General features: G+C 44.1%; 2 protein-coding genes across 3 annotated transcripts in view; both read right to left on the minus strand.

Annotated features, from left to right (window-relative positions):
• The window catches only part of LOC8027309 (tetraspanin-13), a 31722-nt gene extending 18924 nt beyond the window's left edge, over positions 1–12798 (minus strand). For both annotated transcript variants that reach the window (XR_005798763.2, XM_040503823.1), the window contains exons 1-4: positions 12638–12798; positions 11857–12024; positions 10405–10635; positions 2037–2156 (exon numbers count right to left, since the gene is read on the minus strand). Coding sequence is in view for 1 of the 2 variants with exons in the window: in XM_040503823.1 (XP_040359757.1) it covers positions 2037–2156; positions 10405–10635; positions 11857–12024; positions 12638–12697 (579 nt within the window). In the remaining variant the exon portion in view is untranslated. The remainder of the gene's footprint in view (positions 1–2036; positions 2157–10404; positions 10636–11856; positions 12025–12637) is intronic.
• Positions 12799–17872: 5074 nt separating this feature from the next.
• LOC120846519 (mRNA cap guanine-N7 methyltransferase) lies at positions 17873–20189 on the minus strand. Its single transcript, XM_040218308.3, has 2 exons — positions 19981–20189; positions 17873–19497 (listed from the first exon to the last, which is right to left on the minus strand). Exons 1-2 carry the CDS (start codon positions 20187–20189, stop codon positions 19173–19175), a joined length of 534 nt encoding a protein of 177 aa, XP_040074242.1. The 3' UTR covers positions 17873–19172.
• Positions 20190–20351: the final 162 nt, after the last annotated feature.

Consider the following 20351-nt stretch of genomic DNA (forward strand, 5'->3'; position numbering starts at 1 on the left):
GCAGTCGCTTACAATTAATCCTTGTACACCTTCCCATGTGAAAATGGTACCGGCATGCAAGGTGACCCTTTTGAATTTATAATGTTAGAGTTCTGCGTTTCCGAGATCGGAGGGTGTTTTTTTAAGCATAGCTCTATTTAATTCGAAATTCTCCGCAATTCCGACATTTCTAGGAAATTTTCTTTAATTGTATTTTTGGAATAATTATTAAAAATAAATATCTCTACATAAATGCATAAAAAGGTACAGAAAGCCATCTTAGTTGTGAAGGGCACTACACATAATAAAGGACTCGATGCTGCGAGCTTCAGCTTGCGGTGTGGGAGCGTTGGTTACTGGACAGCATGCAGCCTCCGTTGCTAGTTTCCACTGTTACGAAAACACAGCTTTTGCTGCGGCCTGAACAGCGGCTTGCATGCGGCACGTGTTTACTAGGTTAGCTTTTGTCGCAACACAGAAATATAGCAACATTAAATAAATAACGTTGGCACTAAGCCCACTTTTTTGCCAATATGAGACTAGAGAGAAGACTAGAGTGGCTTTTCCTTGAGACCGCTGACTCAACACTTTACCAAGAATAATGCCAGGAACCTCAGCTTCTTTCTTTGGAGGGGGGGGGGGGGGGCTGGTGAGCACAAATAATAGCGCTTTGAGGATAACTCAGAATTTATGAAAATCCTCTAATTTGTGCTTTTCCGACTAGTTCTTATTTATTTATTTAAATACCCTCAGGACCCAGAGGGCATTCCAGAGGGGTGTGGGTAAAAACAACAACATCAGCAAAAAGAAAAAAAAGGCCAAGAATGCATTATAGCTGGAAAGTAAAAAATAGTTAACAAGTAAACATCTGCACCCATTCTGACCCCAGGCTAGCGGTTGTACTGCACTGGATAAATTGCTCATCTACAGCTGGGAGACTCGTCGCCCGTTGAGGCAGACCAAGTTCCAGGCTGTATAAACATACACGCAACCCAATTTTTTACACCCATTCTAAAAAAAAGAAATGGCAGAGTCAACACAAAGTATTTCTAAAGGACATGAATCCCTATCTAGGTACAGCTGTACAGAAGAGCATTTTTATAGATAGGTAGGCAACTTAGCTTTTCACAACATAATTACCGTAAAATCTTGTAAGGACTCCCATCCAAAACAAAGAGGTAAATAGTGAAAAACATGGGGCGGGCTATCTTTAACAATGCAACAGCAAAACTTTATAAAAAAAAATAGCGATAAACACCTGGGCACCTGCTACAAACCACATGACACGGGAACTAATACCACAGATCGCGGACGCACCAGATTCTAGTTTCATGATACAATAAACCTGCGGGAATCCGCTACGAATTTGCCTATCATGGGAACCGATATTGCGCACTCAGATCGCGGACAATAACGCAGGAACTTTCTACGAACTCGCTTTTCTCACGTACCGGTACCGCAGATTGCGCAATAGACCTGCTGCAAAACATACGGCGCCACATCGGCAGGGGATTTTGGGAACCCTCGGTACGGATCACGCGCTTTCTCGTTGCACCTCCGCGACCGCGCTCGAGTAGCACCAGCAACTGACAGCAGCCGTTGCAGCCATCCGCCATCCCGCCCATCCACCGGAACCCCGTACTACGTCATTGGCAGCACGGTGGCAGCGTAAACGCATCTTGAAAGGTGAAGCTATTCACTCCTTCGAATACGTTATTCGTCGTAACTTACCTTCACGTCATCACCGAATCCACTTATTTTGCGCCCCAAACGTGGCAGGGTAAGACTAGGTTCGACAATGCGTTGGTGCAGAAGAATGACAAAACCGGTACAAAGGAGAGGGATGAGAGACGGGCAGCCTCGCAAGATAGTCGTGTATCACTACTTTGCGATGCACGTGAAAGACTCCGGGCTAGCGGTGGTACTGCGCCAGCTAAATTTCTCGTCTGCAGCGGAGACGGCAGACATCCATTGGGACCAACCAACTTCCCACAGTCCCAGCACATGCACGACAGTATTACTTTCTAGATGGATACAGGAAGGGAGGCTGAGCCCACCTCTGTAAAACTGAAGAACATGCCGATGCCCCCTGTGATCTTGAGCCCGTTGCGGATTGCCTGGTGCAAAGCAGACCAGCAGCCTCTACACTTGCACTCGTCCAATGCCCCGGTCGACAGCTGAAAATCAAGCAGGGCAGGAAAGTTAAAAACCAGGGAGGCGACAACCGAGTGCAAGTTAAAACACAAAAAAAGACACCTCCTAATGACAAAGTCAAAAGTGAAATTTTAGGGTTTTAAGTGCCAAACCAACGAAGGGCATCTGGCACGCCACAGCGAAGGAACAAGAAATAATTTCGACCAGCAGTGAGTCTTCTGATGTGCCAACCGAAATCTCGACTTCACGACTGGTATTCGAATTAGCCAACTGAGGACCCACAGGCCGATGCTTTGCCTCAGAGCCACCAAGGCGACCTTAACGGTCAAGATTTTTTTTCCCCATAAAATGTTTCCCAGTGATGGGGATTCGTTTTCAAAAGAATGGTATAAAGAAAAGGTCAATGCGCAGGTTTGCTCTTAATTTTCTTGTGGGAACACATGCAGTGCATGCGAGCTGTTCAGGTTTAGAAGCATCAAATGAAAATATTGAAGGCGAAAAGTTGTCACCTTCCTTCCAACCGGTTTCATCTTGACGCGTCCGCTTCCGCAACATTCTGGCAGATACAGATTTCGAATTGGAGGCAATTTACAGATCTTTTCTATCTGATGAAAAACTCTCATGCTTTAAATTAAAATATGAGAAGCATTAAAAGCTTGAGTCGGAAGAGCCGGCACTCCAATTGCTGCTACTGCCAGAATAGCCGAGATGCAAAGCGACCATATCGCCCATGCGCAAAGCATCTAGTTTCAACACTATGAACAACCCCAGCAAAGCAAAACACCACACGAATATGACGTTTATAGTTCATCAGAGACATAACAAATGGCAACACCTCTCGCAGTGCACGCTATTTCGCATTAGGCGGGCACTTTCAATTCTGTAACCACTGCTGTACGTGCATGGCGACGACCGTCAAAGGGCTCACGACGCTGCAGAATGTGTATGTGCAAAAGAAAGAGCCCATAATCCTCACTTCTTACTATCACACTGACCCGACTCTAATGCACCCCAATTCTAATGCGCACCCAGTTTTTATACCCAATAATAATGATTCTAAGGGCACTTCGTATCTGATTGTAACGTGCAGGCAGTTTTAAAGTTCATTTTTCTTAAACAGAAGATGCATAATAGGCTTGCATAAGTACAGTATACGAGTTTTTACTGGCTACTAGATGGAGATTAGTAGTGCTCAACCATTTACAGCTCATGTCACCTAACAGTAGGGAGCCTCCTGTTCACTGTGTTTTTAATTCTCCCAGAACTAAATAAATACTGAACTCGCTAAGATTTATTCTCGTCGTGCATCAGGGGTTTTGAAACTTTTCGCTCTCGGGGAACTTCAATTTTGCTTGATTGATAGAAACCTTCAGGGGGGACACCACGTTAAATGGTCTCTGAAAAGAAAAAGGAGTTTTTCCCGCAGTCCTGGACACGCGGACTGTAAAAAACGCAGGACACACATAAAAAAAAATTAATTTTATGCGAAAAAAAAAAAAAAAATGTTTGGATCAATATTGACGGCGAGAGATCTATTTGAAATTCTGCGCGAAGTCCATGATGTCACCGGTCATTCCGGAATGAGAATCTCTGTTGTGAATGCGAAGCCACCCCACCTCTCCTCCGCGCACCCGAAACGCCGAGAGAAAGCAAGTAGAAAGGAAGTGACTGTTGCCTAAATCGCGTCTCGCGCTGTCAATATTGCTCTAAAACTTTTTTTTTTCTTTTTGCGTAAAATTTATTTTTGACACGCGTGTCCCAACCAGACTGTTTAAAACAACATACATTAAAAACAAATTTACAATTTATAAGCAAAAAATGACTTTCTTTCATTTTTATCTATTGAGGTTCAACAACTAATAGTAGTGCACACTCCCACGAATTTTTATTTCAATATCTGAAATATTTACGGAGGAATGAACCCCTTTCAGTAAGCCGACGATGCAAAACCATGTTTTGAAAACGTGAAACTTCTGTTTCCTACATTCCAACAGCTGTAGCTCTGCACCGATACACCCTAGAACGATGATCATACTCTCATTGAAAAAAGCATTTCTTTTACAGTTTCAGTACATTAAACATAATTGTTCAAGAGTAAATACTATTAGGGCAAGGACACTATAGAAGTTCAGCTTTCCCGTGGAAGAGGCTATGCACAAGGCTAAGAATCAAAAAGCCCGCCCTGACTGAACAGAGAATTAACTAAAACCAACATTTGTTTATAGAAAGTCCTATGGGTTTGTCAGCTTTGTATTTAGTGATGTTTACCCTGCCTATAATTGCTGACATTTGTTTGTGTATTGCAAGCCTCACTTGTTTCATAATCAATGTCCACATGTCGACAACAAAATGACACTTGAAGGAAGTGTTTTAAGCTCGGACTCACTCAGCAAAGCCACGCAGGAGATTGGGTGTAAGCAGAAGGCACCACCTATGCTCATAATGACTTTTAGTTGCCACCACCACCCGTAAAATCAAATGTTGTTGTGTGGGAACTTCAAAGAAAATTTTTATGCATTTCACTTTTTTGCAACAACTTGGTTTTAGGCATTTCAATGAATTGCGTAATTTATTCTTTGCTGTGGATGTTCTTGAACTGAAATTTAATGAGGAATACGGCTAGATATTTATTTTTCTATTTAAATAAAGTTTTTATTGATAAAAAGTAGGGTTTTGATGAGCACGAAAAGCCCCATTATGTGGAGTGCTTTTCGAATTGTAATTTGCATTAAAAAAGTGCAGATTTCAGGGTAAAAAATAGATAGCTGCAGCCCCCAGAGGCTCTAGGTAGTTACGCCTGAAGCTTAGAAATTCTCAATATTTTGCAGCAAACCTCCCCGTAGCTTATCGGAGAATTGTTGTACGGAGATGAAACATCATACGGTGCATTTAGGCAACGAGATGAATAAAGCCTTTCAATTTCATTAATATTGAGCGACTGGTTTAAAGGTTGACAGTTGAAGGTGGTGTCACCCCTTAATGTAACGTAATAATAATGCAATAAAGCAGCGAAGGGGCCTACAGGCCTTGCAAACGATAGTGCACATTTACTAGGAAGGGTTTGGCACATAGTTATGCATCAGTGGGTGGCCCAGATCCAAAAAATAGCGCTTAACATGTAAAAATGTAACAACAATTTACTCGGGGGCAGGGACGGTCGAGGAAATTTGGGAACTTGACCAGATCAACAAGTGACAACAACATAGGACAATCTTAGAGATTAGGAAGCATTCTTTGTGAAATTCGGAGGGTGTACATCGGAGTTTATTTTTTGCTGGAAATTTGGGGTCTATAAGAGTTTATTTTTTGTTAGATTCGCAATTCTCAAAAATTCTCAGTTTAATTTTACTGTCTTTGTTTTCTAAATGAATAAAAAAAAAATGTCTGGACAAAGACATATGCTAGTCATGAAAAAATCACCGTTACCGAATTTCTGCAGCTGCATTTGGCATTGGTGCCCTTGCGACTGACAGTACGAACTGTGCCACGACAAATCTTGAAAACAGTGTTACTTCAATAAACATCGGTACATACACCGAAATAGTTGAACTCCTGGACGCTTAAAGGGACACCGACACCCCCCCAAAAAAGCTTTCTTCTTATTTTTTGCCAGGTGATTTAATAGGGTGCCAGGAGACTACCCAAGAAATATTTTGCTGCAGAGTCACATACATTTTTAATAAAGCCAAAAAACTCAACAGCTCGAAACTGAAACGCAAGTACAGAAGCTCATGGCCGGATGTCACCTGGCTACCCCCCACCGCGTTTCTTTTTTTATTCCGCCTCTCCGGCATGTGAAGCAGGCGATGAAGTTGCATGCACTGTTTGATGTGCGATTGCTTCGCACTCATATCCCTTTTGCTCGATGTCCTTTACTTGAAGATGGATTGGCCCATTCAACGAACGGCAGTTCCGAAGTAGCGACCGAACATCCATCGCGCTGTTGGTCCATCGTGCGCCGCCATCACACCGTCCAGCCTGTGGTACGTCGCCACATTGAGCATGACGTGTACATGTACTCCCTGTAATCAGTGCAACTTTTTTTTCTTTTTTTTTTTTCTTTCGATTAACATATTTGCAGTTTTTTGGAGGCCACAAAAATCGAGTTTATATTCTTTTCCATTCTTAATATGGAATGTGTGCCTTAGATGACCCCGGACTTTGAGTACATTTGGTATGCATCGCTCGAAGGCCACGTGACCATGGAAAAAAGAGTGAGCGCTACTGAAACCGGTCAATTCTCGACCGGCTGTTTATGGGCGGAAAGAAAAGGAATTTCAAGCTGCAAATTCTGTTGTGGGTAGTTGGGCTCTTATAGGTCATGTTCAAATAGAAACCTCGGTGAGCATAAATATCCTGTCAGTGTACCTTTGAAACGTTCAGCTGCCCTTCCCCTCCCATGGTATCTACAGGTTCACATCTTTCACTTTCATTAAAACACAACCTCTCCCTCTAAGAAGCACAAATAATATGGTTCAAGCTGGAAACCAGAATGGTGTTTCTTGTCGTGGTCCAAAAGTACACTGGCCCATTGTACTGGATGAACTTTGACGAGATAAACGGGAGACTCCATCTTTTCAATAGTCCAAGATAGAAAAAACTGAATTGTCCTTTTCTCAGGACCACTAGCCCTGTGCTCCGACAAACTATATTAGTAAAATATCTTCTTTTTTCTTTTTATTTTGGCATTGGGACCTCGAAATTCCAAGTTTTTCGGATACATAAATCCGAATTGTAAAAAACTTTATCGGAGAGGCTTCTTCAGAGTTTATCAAATTTATACAAAAACACAGAACCCTAGTTACATAATAATTTGTTGGAGGAAAGTGCCAATTGATTTTATGTGCACTTTCCATCTGGGTAATTAAAGAACACTACTTGCAACAGCGAAGACATTGCAAAATAGCCATGAAACAAACAGCGATGTTATAAACTGACAGTTATATTCATTGGCTCGGGGAGTAGCTGTTCTTATAGCGGTACGCTGAGTGGGCCAGTTACAGGTCAATATCATTGACGAGCACCTGCTGTAAAATAATGGAACACGTAGTCTCAAAATCATTTTACGCCTTTTTAGAAAATGATAACCTTCTCTACAAGAACCACCACGGCTTTAGATGAAAATTTTCAACGGTTACTCAATTAAGTGAATGAATTCAAATCTTTAGAAAATCTATTAATGCTGGGGGACAAACAGATGCAATATTTCTAGATATGTCAAAAGCTTTTGATTGTGTATGACATAGATATCTAATAAATAAACTTAAACTAATTGGAGTCAGCTCGAAATCGGTTAACTGGATAAGTGTATACCTAAAGAAAAGAAGAAAGTTTGGTGAAATAAACAACGCAATATCTAGAGTTCTACCAGTATCATCGGGGGTCCCACAGGGCTCCGTTTTGGCTTCGGTTTTATTTTTGATATACCGTAATATCCCGAGTCATCGCCCACCCCCCAACCGCCTGAAATTCGTTAAAAAAGTGGGGTGGGCCATGTCTCGGTGGGTGAGCACAAACACTTGGAAAAAAAGCGGAAAAAACCGCCTATTTTTCTCTGCGTATCTAGCGCCGATGCACAAGAGATACATCAAACTCAGAACTCGATTTAGTTTCATTGTTTTATAGAAAAAAAATGCTCACGAAAGAATATTTTACTATAGCGAAGTCCGTTGCTTGCATACGCGCTAGAAACACCGCCGATCTGCATATAGCACGAACGTTTGTTCCGTGAAAGAATGTCACCATTATGTTCTCCTAGTTAGTAAAAAAAAAAAAAAAAAAAGAAAGAAAAGTCTACAAGAAAATAGAAAAACCGACCAGGCGCAACGAGCGAGCGAGCGAGCGAGTGGATCAAAGAAGCGACCAAGAGCAAGCTGGGAAAGCGGGAAAGCCGCCGGTCGCGTTGGCAAATACTTTGGCGTCGGGCCAAGTCGGGCGCCTTGTCAATTGCAAGCTCTTGCGCAACTTTCTTGTTTGGTGCGTACATACGTGCGTCCGTGCACGGCGGGCTATCAATGCACGGTTGGGACGCTCTTCAAACGTCTGTGTAGGACGTTCCAGCAAAGCTTTATTTACGCTTTGGCTTTGCCTAAAATATTGCACAACCGCGGTCGCGACGGGCGGGAAGAAGGAGCGGGTTCGCGGTGACCTTACTTCGGCGGAGACAGACTTTGACCTAACACTCCGCGGTTACGTTAACAAACTCTTATTTTGTTATCTCCGTCGTTTTCTTTTCGCACGGATACACGACCACTTTGGGGTCGCTCACGGAGGAAATGCGTAAACAAAAAGAAGTGTCTTTCCCTCCTTCGTTTTACTTTGTCACGGACGTCCTCCAACTGTAAGGTCCGCGGCCGCGTCATTCGGGTAGGATGAGTGTTCGCGGATCGCAGAGTGGTGGGCGATGACTCGGTGTTTTTTCGGAAATCGATATTGGCCCAAAAAATGGGGTGGGCGATGGCTCGGGGATGGGCGATGACTCGGGATATTAAGGTACATAAATGATATAGCACAAGCCATTGATGATTCTGTCGCAACACAATTATTTGTAAATGACTGCATCATTTACACAGATATATAAACTATGGAGGATCACGCTAAAGTAGATAGTGCACTACAGAAAATTTGGTCATGGTGCCAAAAATGGGGGATGGCAATTAATATTGACAAAACTGTACTTCTAAGGATAACAAAAAAGAACAATATTCTACCTTATGCATATACAGTTAATGGGACTCCTTTAAAATGAGTGAATAGCTACAAATACCTGGGTGTACGTAACAATTTAAAATCATTTAAAGTGGGGGAGTCATGTCAACAATAACTACCGTTCTGCTAAGTGTACTTTAGAATATCGGAAAAGAAATTTTAGGGAGGCAACTATGAGTGCCAGGGTGATGGTGTACAAAACAGTCATACGACCAGTATTAGAGTATGCAAATGTAATATGGAACCCCCATCAGAAAAATCACATTTAGAAATCGGAGAATGAACACAGACTTGCCACCTGGTATATACTCTCCAGATACAAACAAACAGACTGTTATTGGCACGTTAAAACTATACTCCATTTTACCTCACGACGAACTGTGCTGTGGCAGGCCCTACGATCAATCCCAGCCAATCCAGCGCTGAAAACATACCGCGCGACTACATGCCCCGCACATTGTCACATGACCCTCCAGAGGGTTACATGACAGTCAGAGGGCATTGAATTGGCTCCAATGACTCGTGGCGTGCACTGCGGACACGCCTAAGGTGAAATGGAGTATAGACCTTTCACCTCTTTCCGAACAGCACAGGAATGCTAGACTCAAGTACATCTCCATGACACAATGTGGACTTCTTAACTTTAAGAAACAGGGAGTAGTCAATACACCCAGTTTTTTTAAACCCCATGTAACTCGCATTTTAAGAAATAGCCATTCTAAAATGATCCAGCCATTTCAAAGTAGAATCAATGTATTTCACTGTTCTCTTTCTTTCAAAAACAAGAGAGAAATGAAACCTTCTTCCGCAGAAAATTGTGAACTCACATTCCCCCGCAGAGTTTTGAAATAATTTGAAGCGCTCGTAAAACTTGTTTTTATGTGTTACCATCGAAATGGTACGCGCGCATTTTCTAATAATGATCCACAGACATTGTAATACTATGAGCGTGTGTTTTTGCTTCATTTATGCGTTTGCTTTTGTATCGGAGGATGCAAATTACGATCCACGTACGCGACCTTTCTCATTTCCTACCGCCTTTTATCACCGTATATTTTTTACTCTCTCCCATAATGACTCTAAAAGGGGTTAATGGTATCTCAAAATATTTAATAAATATGTCCCGGATGACGCCGCAGGCTCTGTCGGCCAGGCAGGGTGCCCAAAGTGCATCTTTGGGCACCCTGCCTGTGCATCAAAAGCGCCCCATTCCGCCCGTGCATCAAAAGTGGTCCCGAGGTGGCAACAAACAACGTCGCAAAAGCTGCAGTGTCGCGCTGTCGGAGTCGCGATCCCGGCGGTCGCGAGTAAAAGTTTTAGAAAAAAGCGCGAGAATGCGAGCATCACTGCCGTCGCGGCATCTCGACTCCTGGTTGCCGAAGCTTCTGTGAACCATCCAGCCAGAGAGTGACCTGCGGCAGAACAGCCGACGACAGCGTGACACTTCCACGATGCAGTTGGGTGGAAGTCGGGGGACAATTTTTTTTGGACGCAATAAAGACATTGGTCGGAGATGCGCCCCGGGACTCCCGTGCAGCCGGCCACTTTGACGGAGGGGCGTACCTCTTGCGACGGGTCGCAGCAGGTGGGGACCCCCTGGCAGGGCTCGGGGTCGGTAACGTTGTCCTCGAAGCCGCAGCAGCGGAAAAGGCGCTCCGCCTGACCCTTGGCCGAGGCGGGGGCCTTCTCCCAGCCCTGGCGAGCCAGCTCCCGCTCCTGGTCCTCCGTCATGGCCAGGCAGGCACAGGCCACGCTGAACTGGACCACAAACAGCAGGAACAGGATCACCATGTACTGGGGGGCGGTCAAGGACGAAGCTCGCCGGCCGACGATGTTGCGTCGCGTCTCGTTGTACGGTGCTCCCCTCCAATTTCGAGGACGTGGCAGGGAATAGCGACACCAATACGTTCCAGCTCGTAAGCTATGCGAACGTCTTCACATTTAGCGAGTATTCCAAAGCGCCGCCTTGGGGGGTATTCCGTGGCAAACAAAACTTGCAATGAGGTGGTCAAAGTCCTGTTTACACATATTAGTTCCCAACACTGTGGCACACACTAGCCTTAGTTGTGTGTTGGAAGAATGAACCGATCTCCCTTCTGTGTTACATCTCATTCATCTTTTATGTCGTCATCTCCCGGAACATACACCGTGCCCAGCACAAAGGGGTGACTTGTGTAGGTGATGCAGAATTTCAGTCTTCCTATCTGAAAAACTAAATCAAAACAAACGGGAGGTCGTTTATTGCAACAAGTCCTCGATTTTGACAGAGGGAGTGAGGATGATAGTGGCCGTAAAAGTGTGTATCTCAGAGTCAATCTTTTCATGCACAACACCACATCAAAAGAGGTGCCACATTAAACACGGGGATGAACTGGACTAAGTCAATTGTCAGCATCAGTAGCTCCCCCAAATTACCTGCGATATGATGTCAGTAAATTTCTCAACAGCCTAAATCTGACAAAGCTCCTTTCGACCTTATGCACAAACAGCATAGACTTACGTTGCGACTTATATTTCTATGTACACCCCTGGGCAATATGAGCCGAAACTCCCGATCTGGACTGTTGCTATGGCTACAGTTCCCCACAAGCTCTTATTATTTAAACGTGAAAACGGCGCAAAAATTTGACAAAGGACGAGTGAAAGAAGTGCACGGACAAAGCGCTGTGTCCGTGCACTTCTTTCACTTGTCCTTTGTCAAATTTTTGCGCCGTTTTCACGTTTGAAGATGTTCAACCAACTCGCCCAACTTACCGCCTTGTTGAGCTCTTATTATTTCCGAAATTGTCAGAGTTAAAAGACCGAGGCCCTGTTTTGCGTTCTAAAGCACGTTCGAACCAAAGCTTCCTTAAGAACTGACGGTTAAGCCAAAGATGCATGGAGTGCTGTTTCAGCTCATATTGTCCGCGGCAGTACGTAAAACCTGTAAACATAAATAAAAAAAAATAAAAATGATTGATCAATTGAGTTTATTTGCGGCCTCAGAGCTGGATTCCCGTTGCCCAGAAAGGATACGAAGAAGAGGAGCACTTGGTGGTGCTTCACGGCCCCGATGAGGCCGACGAGCGATAGGAGCAACAGGAACACTCCGCAGGCGATCACTGCCCCGAAGATGGTGATGTTGGTGACGATGCTCGACACGCGGCCGTACGCCGCAACTCCGATAAGAATGAACGACACGATCTGGAAAGAAACGCACGACAGAGCGATGAAGCGCGCTTCCGCGGCGCGCCACAACGTCAAATCGCAAACAGCTGTTTTACTGCATGACTTTTACCTGACGTCACACCGCCAGTGTTCAGAACCGACGATTTCGGCAATTAGGCAAACGAATCCGCGCAAGCAATGCGATGCAAGCTGCTCGCGCCACATAACGCTTAAACAGATTGGGCGGTTCATTGAGCCTCAGCCCACGCCGCAAAAAGCATATATGTCCGTGGCCAACTAAAGATTCAAAAAGTGGAGAAAGTAACAGACGCTAGTATATCGCAAATGCTGCAGTTTTTGAACGCGCGATACTTCGGATACAAGCAGGCAGAAGAGGCCGGGACGGAAACGTCCGATCTTTGGGGAGATTAAAGAGAGCGTTTACGTTGAGACGAGCCAGCAGATCGCGACAAGGCGTTCTGTCGGCACTGTTTACGCAGTCGATATTTCCGATCGCGAGCGACGAATCGTGCGGGGCCAGCACATCTGCGGGGTCCGCCGACCCGCGGTGCCGCACCTACGCTCGCCCGCAGACTGGCCAACATGCGTGACGAGAAACAAAATTCGGACTCTTCGGCTCTCTACTCACAATATACATGATGTTGAGCGCTGTGAGAGCATTCTTGGAGCACGTAAACCCCCCACACATGTTTGCGGCAGTTTATGTACACAAGGAAAGGCAAAAAGTTCAGCTGACTAGAAACACGTAACTGGCAAGAGCAGCAAACCGAAAAAATCTGCTAGCTTGCGTAGGCGTGCTCCAACAAAAATCAATGACCAACGCGACAGCGTGACATTTAGAAAATGGCGCTAGTGTTCAATTTTTTCATTATTATTTTTATTGTATATTTTGTTTTTCATATAATAAAAGGTGAGTTTAAAATATGTTCCGTTTTGTTACTTACTCGTTGCTAGTTTAACTTAAGTTAAAGCTTCTACGTTGGTTCACGCTACCCTCACCCCCCCCCCCCCCCCCCCAAAAAAAAAAAAACGGTTAGTGCGGTTTCGCTTTCGTTTAGTGCAAGGTGATATTTTGTGGCGCAGCGTGCAAATTTTCCAATTTCTTCAATATAGTGGATTGAATTGAAATGCGCTGTATTATTAATAGCCAAAATACAAAGCAGTGGAAATGTCAGCTATCAAAAGTGAATGAATTTCCTAAGGGAAATCTTCAAGTCGCCTCTCTGGACACACGATGCGATGTTGCCTCCAACCCCTGCTAACACACGATGCCGCGATTTACTTTCGTTGTTTATTGTTGGAATTCATTTATTGAAGCTGATATTTTTTTAAACTATGTTCGTTCCCCTGCTACTATGTCCACACCTGTCTGGACCCCAGCGGGGTCTGTCACATCGACAATTAAATGAATGAACCATCAATCTGATATTTTCCTAAAGTTTTTGAAATTATAAAAATTTATTTTCAGTAACTTTTATTTATATATAAAAAAGGAGTGCAATTTTTAAAATCAAATGGGTTGTCCATGCGACGTGCGATACGACTGTTCACTCAGTGCGACTGTTAATTATAAACCCTTCAATGACCATCTGGATTAATCATCTCTATATGGAATTCGAGTGACCCAGGAACTGCTGACCGCAAGAGGAGGTGAGTGGACTCACCTCCTCTTCTTAATGGCAGTCTATCATAATATGATAGTCTGACATTAAATAAAATAATATTTTTGCGATTATTTTTGCTGGAAAGGCTCGATTTAAATTATCATAGTGAAACCACTGCAATTTAAATCATATTGATTTTTGTTTTCCACCCTGCTATTTCCAGATACTTGCCGAAAACCAAGGCCAACGCTTTTATGAATATGCATGATCGTCATTGTAGTAACAGTCTGGAATCTGTATTTGTTCACACATATTCCATGACCAGATAGCAGTTCATACGACTGGTTCTGGCCGAGGGAGAAATAGGAAAATAAAATTGGCTAAAAGTATATGGTCAGTGGCATTGCCCTAAGTTTGTTTATTTTTATATTTACGATTTACTGCATCCTTGCAGTGCAAAATATGAAGCCATTTACTAATCAGAAATGCTTTGATAAAGAGATATGGCTGTAGCCTCGAAGTTCATTGACATGAGTAAACTGTAAAAACTGGCCCACACTGTGTCATATGGCTGCAGCAAGCCACACAGCAGCTAAACCTGAAACTGCAAGTTTGGGGATTTGCTGCCATATCAGTGGAAACATGTCAGTGCCTATCAGTAGTTGTTTTACTACGTATCTTGGAGTCTCCAGCCCCTACTAGTTACGGCTGTCACTACAGCCCCAGGAAATGGCCATATTTGTGTTTCTGAAGTGAAACCAAAGGGGTTAATTTTGTGGACAGATGTTGATAAAGTGTCAGAGAGCCGATAAAATGGGAATCTGGGTATGATGCAATGACTGCAAGGCCTCTCGAGGCATCTCAGCATGTCAAATATTGGATGCCAAATGACAGTAAAAGACACCTGTCTCTTATACTCTCAAAATTATAAATTATTATGAATAAAGCCATAACTAGGGCTCCGTGTTTTTGGATAAATCCGAAAAACACCCGCCGGTAAAATCTTTGGCAATTGGGATTTATCCGATAAACTCCGAATTGTTATGTGCCCCACAACAAAATTTTTTTCTTTTTTTTCTTTTTCTTTTTTTTTTACAATTTGAGCAGTGCAGGAAGAATGGTCCTGGGAAAATAACACCATAATTATCTTCCAAGTCTCGGATCGTTGTCAAAAGGGAGTCTTACGGCTTGTCTCGTCAAGACTGGTTCAGGGTTATATCAGGTCTGTTCTCGAGCACGCATGTACAGTGTGGGACCTACCAACTGCTGTTGATAGAAATAAACTTGAAAGAGGTCAAAACTTAGCGGCTAGATATGTTCCCGGGAACTATAACAGGCGACCCAGCATGACAAGTCTGAAAGAATTCTTAGGCTGGGAATCTCTTGAAAAAAGAAGGAAGATCTACGGCTTAAATTATTTCATAGCATTTATCACTGCAGAATTGGTATACGCGCGAAAACTACATTTTCCCCCCGCATTATATCTCTCATCGTGCCGATCACGAACGAAAGGTATGTGAATATAAATGTAACACAAACCAGTTTAAATCTTCTTTTTTCCCCAAATCTATTAGCGAATGGAATCAATTGCCTTCGGAGGTTGTTGACATTTTGGACAATGACGCTTTCTTTGCTGCATTGCGAGATGTGTTTTCTTTTTTGTTTCCTGTATACTGGGTATGCATGTGCGCGTTCTGTTATGCTCCTTTGTATTGCTTAAATGTATCACATTGATGAAAATTCCCCTCCCCCTCTCTCTCTCTCTCTCTCTCTCTCTCTCCCCCCCCCCCCCCCCCACTGTAATGCCACCCTGGCGCTGTGGGAAAGTGAATAAATAAAAGGAAACAGGTTATCGTACCATTCGTGTTTTGACAAAAGCCACTCTTTTGGTTTCCAGTTTGGGCCATGGCGTTTGGGATTAAGAGAAAGGAGAGGGTATGTTTCTGGGCGTAACAGTGAAAGCTATGGACCATAGAGATTGTATAAAATAGGGAAGAGGGGCAGTTGAAACTTCTCTATTACATCCTTAACCACTCCACCTCGCGAGGCTGCGGGATAGATTGAAGGGATGACTACAAGCTTCCTTGCGGCTACCTCCGGCGGTTTATTGATTTTAAGGTATCCACGTTTATTGAAGCTACACTTGTGTACGACTTTTGTCGTGGGACAAGTTAGTATTGCCAATGACACCAACGCCGAATTCAACTGAAGAAATCTTAATTGAAACAAGCATGTTTTATTCTTTATCTGGCATACGTTTGCATCCGGTTATTATTTATTATTTTTTAATAGGAAACACTGCGAAAATAATCTCCGAATTTCGGAGAATCGTGGATTTACGAAAAATAAACTTCGATAAACACCGACTTTTTGCTAAAAAATAAACTCCGAAAAACACCCTCCGAATTTCACGAAAAATAAACTCCGAAAACACGGAGCCCTAGCCATAACATACTAGTCCCACTGGCACAATGCAATGAAGTTTCATACCTGCATGGTCTGGAAGTATATCTTGTGTTTCTTTCCTACCAGGTTTTTCCATTTTTTTCAGTGCAGGAAGCTTTTGCCGTGGCACAGAGGTGAAACAAAATAAGAAAACAATTCCATGCCTCAAAATAATTTTTTTTTTATAACTCACCGTAAAATATTGAGCATGCGCCCACTGAAAATTTGAAGTCAACCGTGAAAAAATAGGGGACGGCACATGTGAAGTCATCAATTTTACATATATATGTACTGTGCATATTTCTTCAGATGTTTCAAACTTTAGTGGTCAGCATTTAGTGTGGAACGGGCGGATGCACAATATTTTATGGTAGTCAGATTATGGCATCAAATAGAATAAAAGAGTTGGCTACGATAAATTTACTCTAAAAAGACGTTAACATTTAGCAAGTACACCATTTTCACCATATATTGTAAAGCATTTAGCCAGAAAAAAATATTGCCACAGGTACGAATTTAATGTCTGTGGATATCTGGGGATATATATGTTGTCATCGGACCACAAAATCACACCATCTATCATAAAGACCAGATGACCCGAAAGACTACCATTTTCTAAATTAAATCCCACCAGCGGATAGTTTCAGAAACTTGCGACACAACCTTACCATTGGTAGCGATAAAAGCTCAGCTTTGCTAGAATCAAGGCACTTTCAATTTCACAAGAAAAACTGAGGCAACATGCGTGTGATTGCTCTTCGACACAGATCATCTAGTACAAGAATTCCATAAGGCAGTGTGCGAGGTGAGCAACAACCAGCGCAACCGTCCCGTCTGCTCTTGCAGTACCTACCATGAGACACTGCAGAGAGCAAGAGGGTAGCACAGTTGCTTGCCTGACCTCGCACGCTTTCCTACGTTGCCTCCGTCATCCGCTACTGCTACCGCAATACTCCTCCGGACGTGGCCTCAGACGGGCAGCTTGTCTCGACAACAGATTATATCGGTTGGGGTGTCAATACAAGCACCGAAGCAGAGGCGTCGAAGCTGTTCGGGATATGGGGGTGGGTGCGGGGCGAGAGCAATTTTCTGCTCCCTTTCCTGTATTGTTTCCAACTAATCTTTTATAATATCTTGGGGAAGGGTCATGCCCCTCTTCCTATGCCTCTGCACTGAAGAGAGACGACGCGAGAACCACAGGCCACACAAGCTTGGGCAGCCGACGTTCCGGCTGGCAGCAACGGTAATCGCGTGCAGGCGATGCAGCACAATGGAAGAGTGCGTGGATCTATACAGTCGGTTCCCAGAATGCCTTTTGGTGCTGGTAGAGGGTATTGCACGTTGTATACAAAAAATTCACACATACTCCACAGCTCTCAAAGGCTTTGTGATGGTACGACTATAAACCCCTCTCTGACAAGGATTCATTGTGATAGCGTCTATACTTGTTTTCACCAGAAGTGAAAAAAGGTTAGACTTCTCGAGGAGCACCACTAATTTCCTTTTTCATGTGGAGAATTAAGATATACATACATGCATTTCACATTAGATACATATTGTCTTATCAAGACGTACACATTTCAAATGCCAAAAGCATTGCTTCTTCCACTGACAACCAAATCTTGCAAGAACTACTTAGTGCAATGTATCAATGTGCTAAACTTTTTTTCCTTGAGTTGAAAACAAGTATATTGACGAAATGCTGGCTAGTGGCGTGTTTCACGCACAGAAGTTTGGATGATGCAAGGTGAAACCTTTCCCGACGGATGGTGGACACAGGAACAAGATTTGGTTCATGGAGAATAAAAACATGGTGAAACAAGCGCACATAAAATGTGCACCACAAACACATTTATTGCCCGTAAAATAAGTGTGGGTCGTATGCCATTTATGCAAATATCGTGTCGAATGCAGTCAGAGGGAAGCTCGGCATACCTCACTAGTTGTGTGCAGTGCTACCAAGGTGCAGGGATCAGAGTTAACAGTTGGAAGGGAAGGGGGAACTCCCCTCTAACCCGGACACTCTTTTGTGTACCCCATCATCACTTTCCTCCCCCTCAAAGCCAGTCATTCAAAATACATACAAAAGCAGCTTTTCTCTCTCTCCGACCCTTGTCCTCCACGGCACCGTGCGCAACAAGCGAGATAATGCATAACCTCACAGGTCCGACCAGAGTTGGGTGAACTCTGCTGAAAAACAAGGCATCCTTGTTTCACATGGTGCACTGACTGGTCCTTACAAGAAAGTCAAAACCGAACCTAGCAATGACTATGAGAACTGAGAAAACAAACACGCCAGCTCCAAACAACTAAAACGAAGAACCTTTTATGAAATATCAGAGATTACATCTCCAGTGGCGTCGTTTTCTCTTCATACATTCCTCACATGCAACTGAACTGTTCAGTTAAATGTAGCATCATATACTTCTTCAGCTTGAATATATTTACACCCCGTTTAATCTCACAATGAACCCCAGCAGACATTATGAGCTAAACCGGCCAGTCAAACACCATGAACGTATCACGTGACTATGCGCCCAGTGTATCGCTGCACCCCTCCTGAAGGTCATCTGACTTGAAAGGCATTGGATTGGCTCTGATGGCTTGCAGCACCTGCTGCGATCCATCATAAAATGAAACGGAGTATATTGCAGGGCCGATCTCCACCGCACGCTTCACACCCAATGTGCATGGGTGCAAATTATAGGCACCTTTAAAAAGGAAGCCAACCAAAATCAAGTATGAAACCTCAATACGGTGCCCTACTTTGATCCGAATCAATCATATGTCGGCACTGTAATGTGGCAGCGTGACCTCATCCCTCGTGCATGTTCCCTCTATGTTATACTTAAAAAGGATGAACAGAGCATGAAAACATAGATGAAGTGCAGCAACGCACCAGTCTAAACACTCAGTCACTTCGGCCCCTCATGTTGAATTCCCAGGACTACACTCTTGTAAGAAACAAGATACAAAAGTCCCCCGCAGACCCTTACACCAAAGGGCTGCTCGTAAAAGACCACAGCCGTCCCACGGGTAGGCTAGGGGACAGCTAAAGAGAGCCCCCATAACCAAAGGTACCAGGTAGAGTCTGCTCCGCAAAGGACCTCTAGCTCAGTAGTCCCTCCTCTGCTGGTAGCCCCTGCCACGTCCCCTGCCACGGTCTTCGTAGCCCCCTCCACCACGATCCCCGTCGTCCCTGCTTCGATAGTGACCGCCACTACTTCGGTTATCGTAGCCTCTACCACGGTCCTGGTACTCCCTACCACGGTCCTGGTAGTCCCCACTACGGTCCCGATAGTCCCTGCCACGGTCCTGGTAGTCTCTGCTTCGATCCCGGTCTTCCCAGTTCCTGCTGCTGCCACCAGCTCTGCTCCAGCTGTCTTGCCGGTAGTCACTCCTGTCACGGCCACGATCATAGCCACCCTGATGACCTCCCCTGCAGATGATTCAAGTTGTCGAACTAATGAGCACTCCAAGCAAAACTTAATCCAGCTGGAGCTGGATTATGGAACTGGTCGCATCTAAATCCAACTGGAAATTAACCTTAATCCAACTAGATCCAATTCATGCCAGGCGGACCTTGTCAGTGACACATTCGCCCCGAGCGGGCGCACGATTGACTCGCTTCCACTTTCCTGCCTTTACATCCTAAGAATCCAGACGGACCGATGTTCTCCTAGGAAACAACTCGGCCACCTTTTGAGGGCACTACAAGAATGATCATCTAGAGTCTAGACAATGGTTAGATCCAAACACCAATGTGCCATCTAGAGTCTAGACAATGGTTAGATCCAAACACCAATGTGCCATCTAGAGTCTAGACAATGGTTAGATCCAAACACCAATGTGTTGGCTAGGTGCTTTTCAAGTTTCTGCAAACGCGTTCAGACACAACAGCAGAGATCAAACAACGACTTACCGTCGCCCAAAGGGCCTCCTGTTTTGAACGAACCAAGGGTAGACACAAGGCGGCGGTACCGGAGGTTTGTTGACCACTTTCATGTAGCTGGGGTCTTGGTCCGTATACCTGTATTTAAACTTTTCCTCCAGCCGCAGCAGCAACTGATCGCTGTTTGATTGGCTTTCTTCCTTAGACTTCGCCGGTTCGGGTTCGTCCGTGCAACTCATGATCGGTTTCACGCGTTCTCGGGCGCAAATGTCGTTGTCTGCGTCAATTTATGGATGACAGCAGCGTGGTGGGCGCTGTGTTAGCTGTGGCGAGTATTCGCTAACTCACCGATCTGTATTTTCTGTATATCTGCTGTAATATTCAAAAGGAGCCGGTTTTGG

Source organism: Ixodes scapularis, unplaced genomic scaffold (genome assembly GCF_016920785.2).
Source record: "Ixodes scapularis isolate PalLabHiFi unplaced genomic scaffold, ASM1692078v2 PGA_scaffold0__279_contigs__length_252992795, whole genome shotgun sequence".
Classification (NCBI taxonomy): domain Eukaryota; kingdom Metazoa; phylum Arthropoda; class Arachnida; order Ixodida; family Ixodidae; genus Ixodes; species Ixodes scapularis.

What these genes read in the sequence shown, in the direction of transcription:
- LOC120846519 (XM_040218308.3), bottom strand. Translation starts at nt 20,189, where the DNA reads ATGAGTTGCACGGACGAACCCGAACCGGCGAAGTCTAAGGAAGAAAGC. An exon ending in AGGAGGCCCTTTGGGCGACG is followed by an intron (nt 19,498 to 19,980) that starts GTAAGTCGTTGT and finishes AATCATCTGCAG; the next exon opens with GGGAGGTCATCAGGGTGGCT.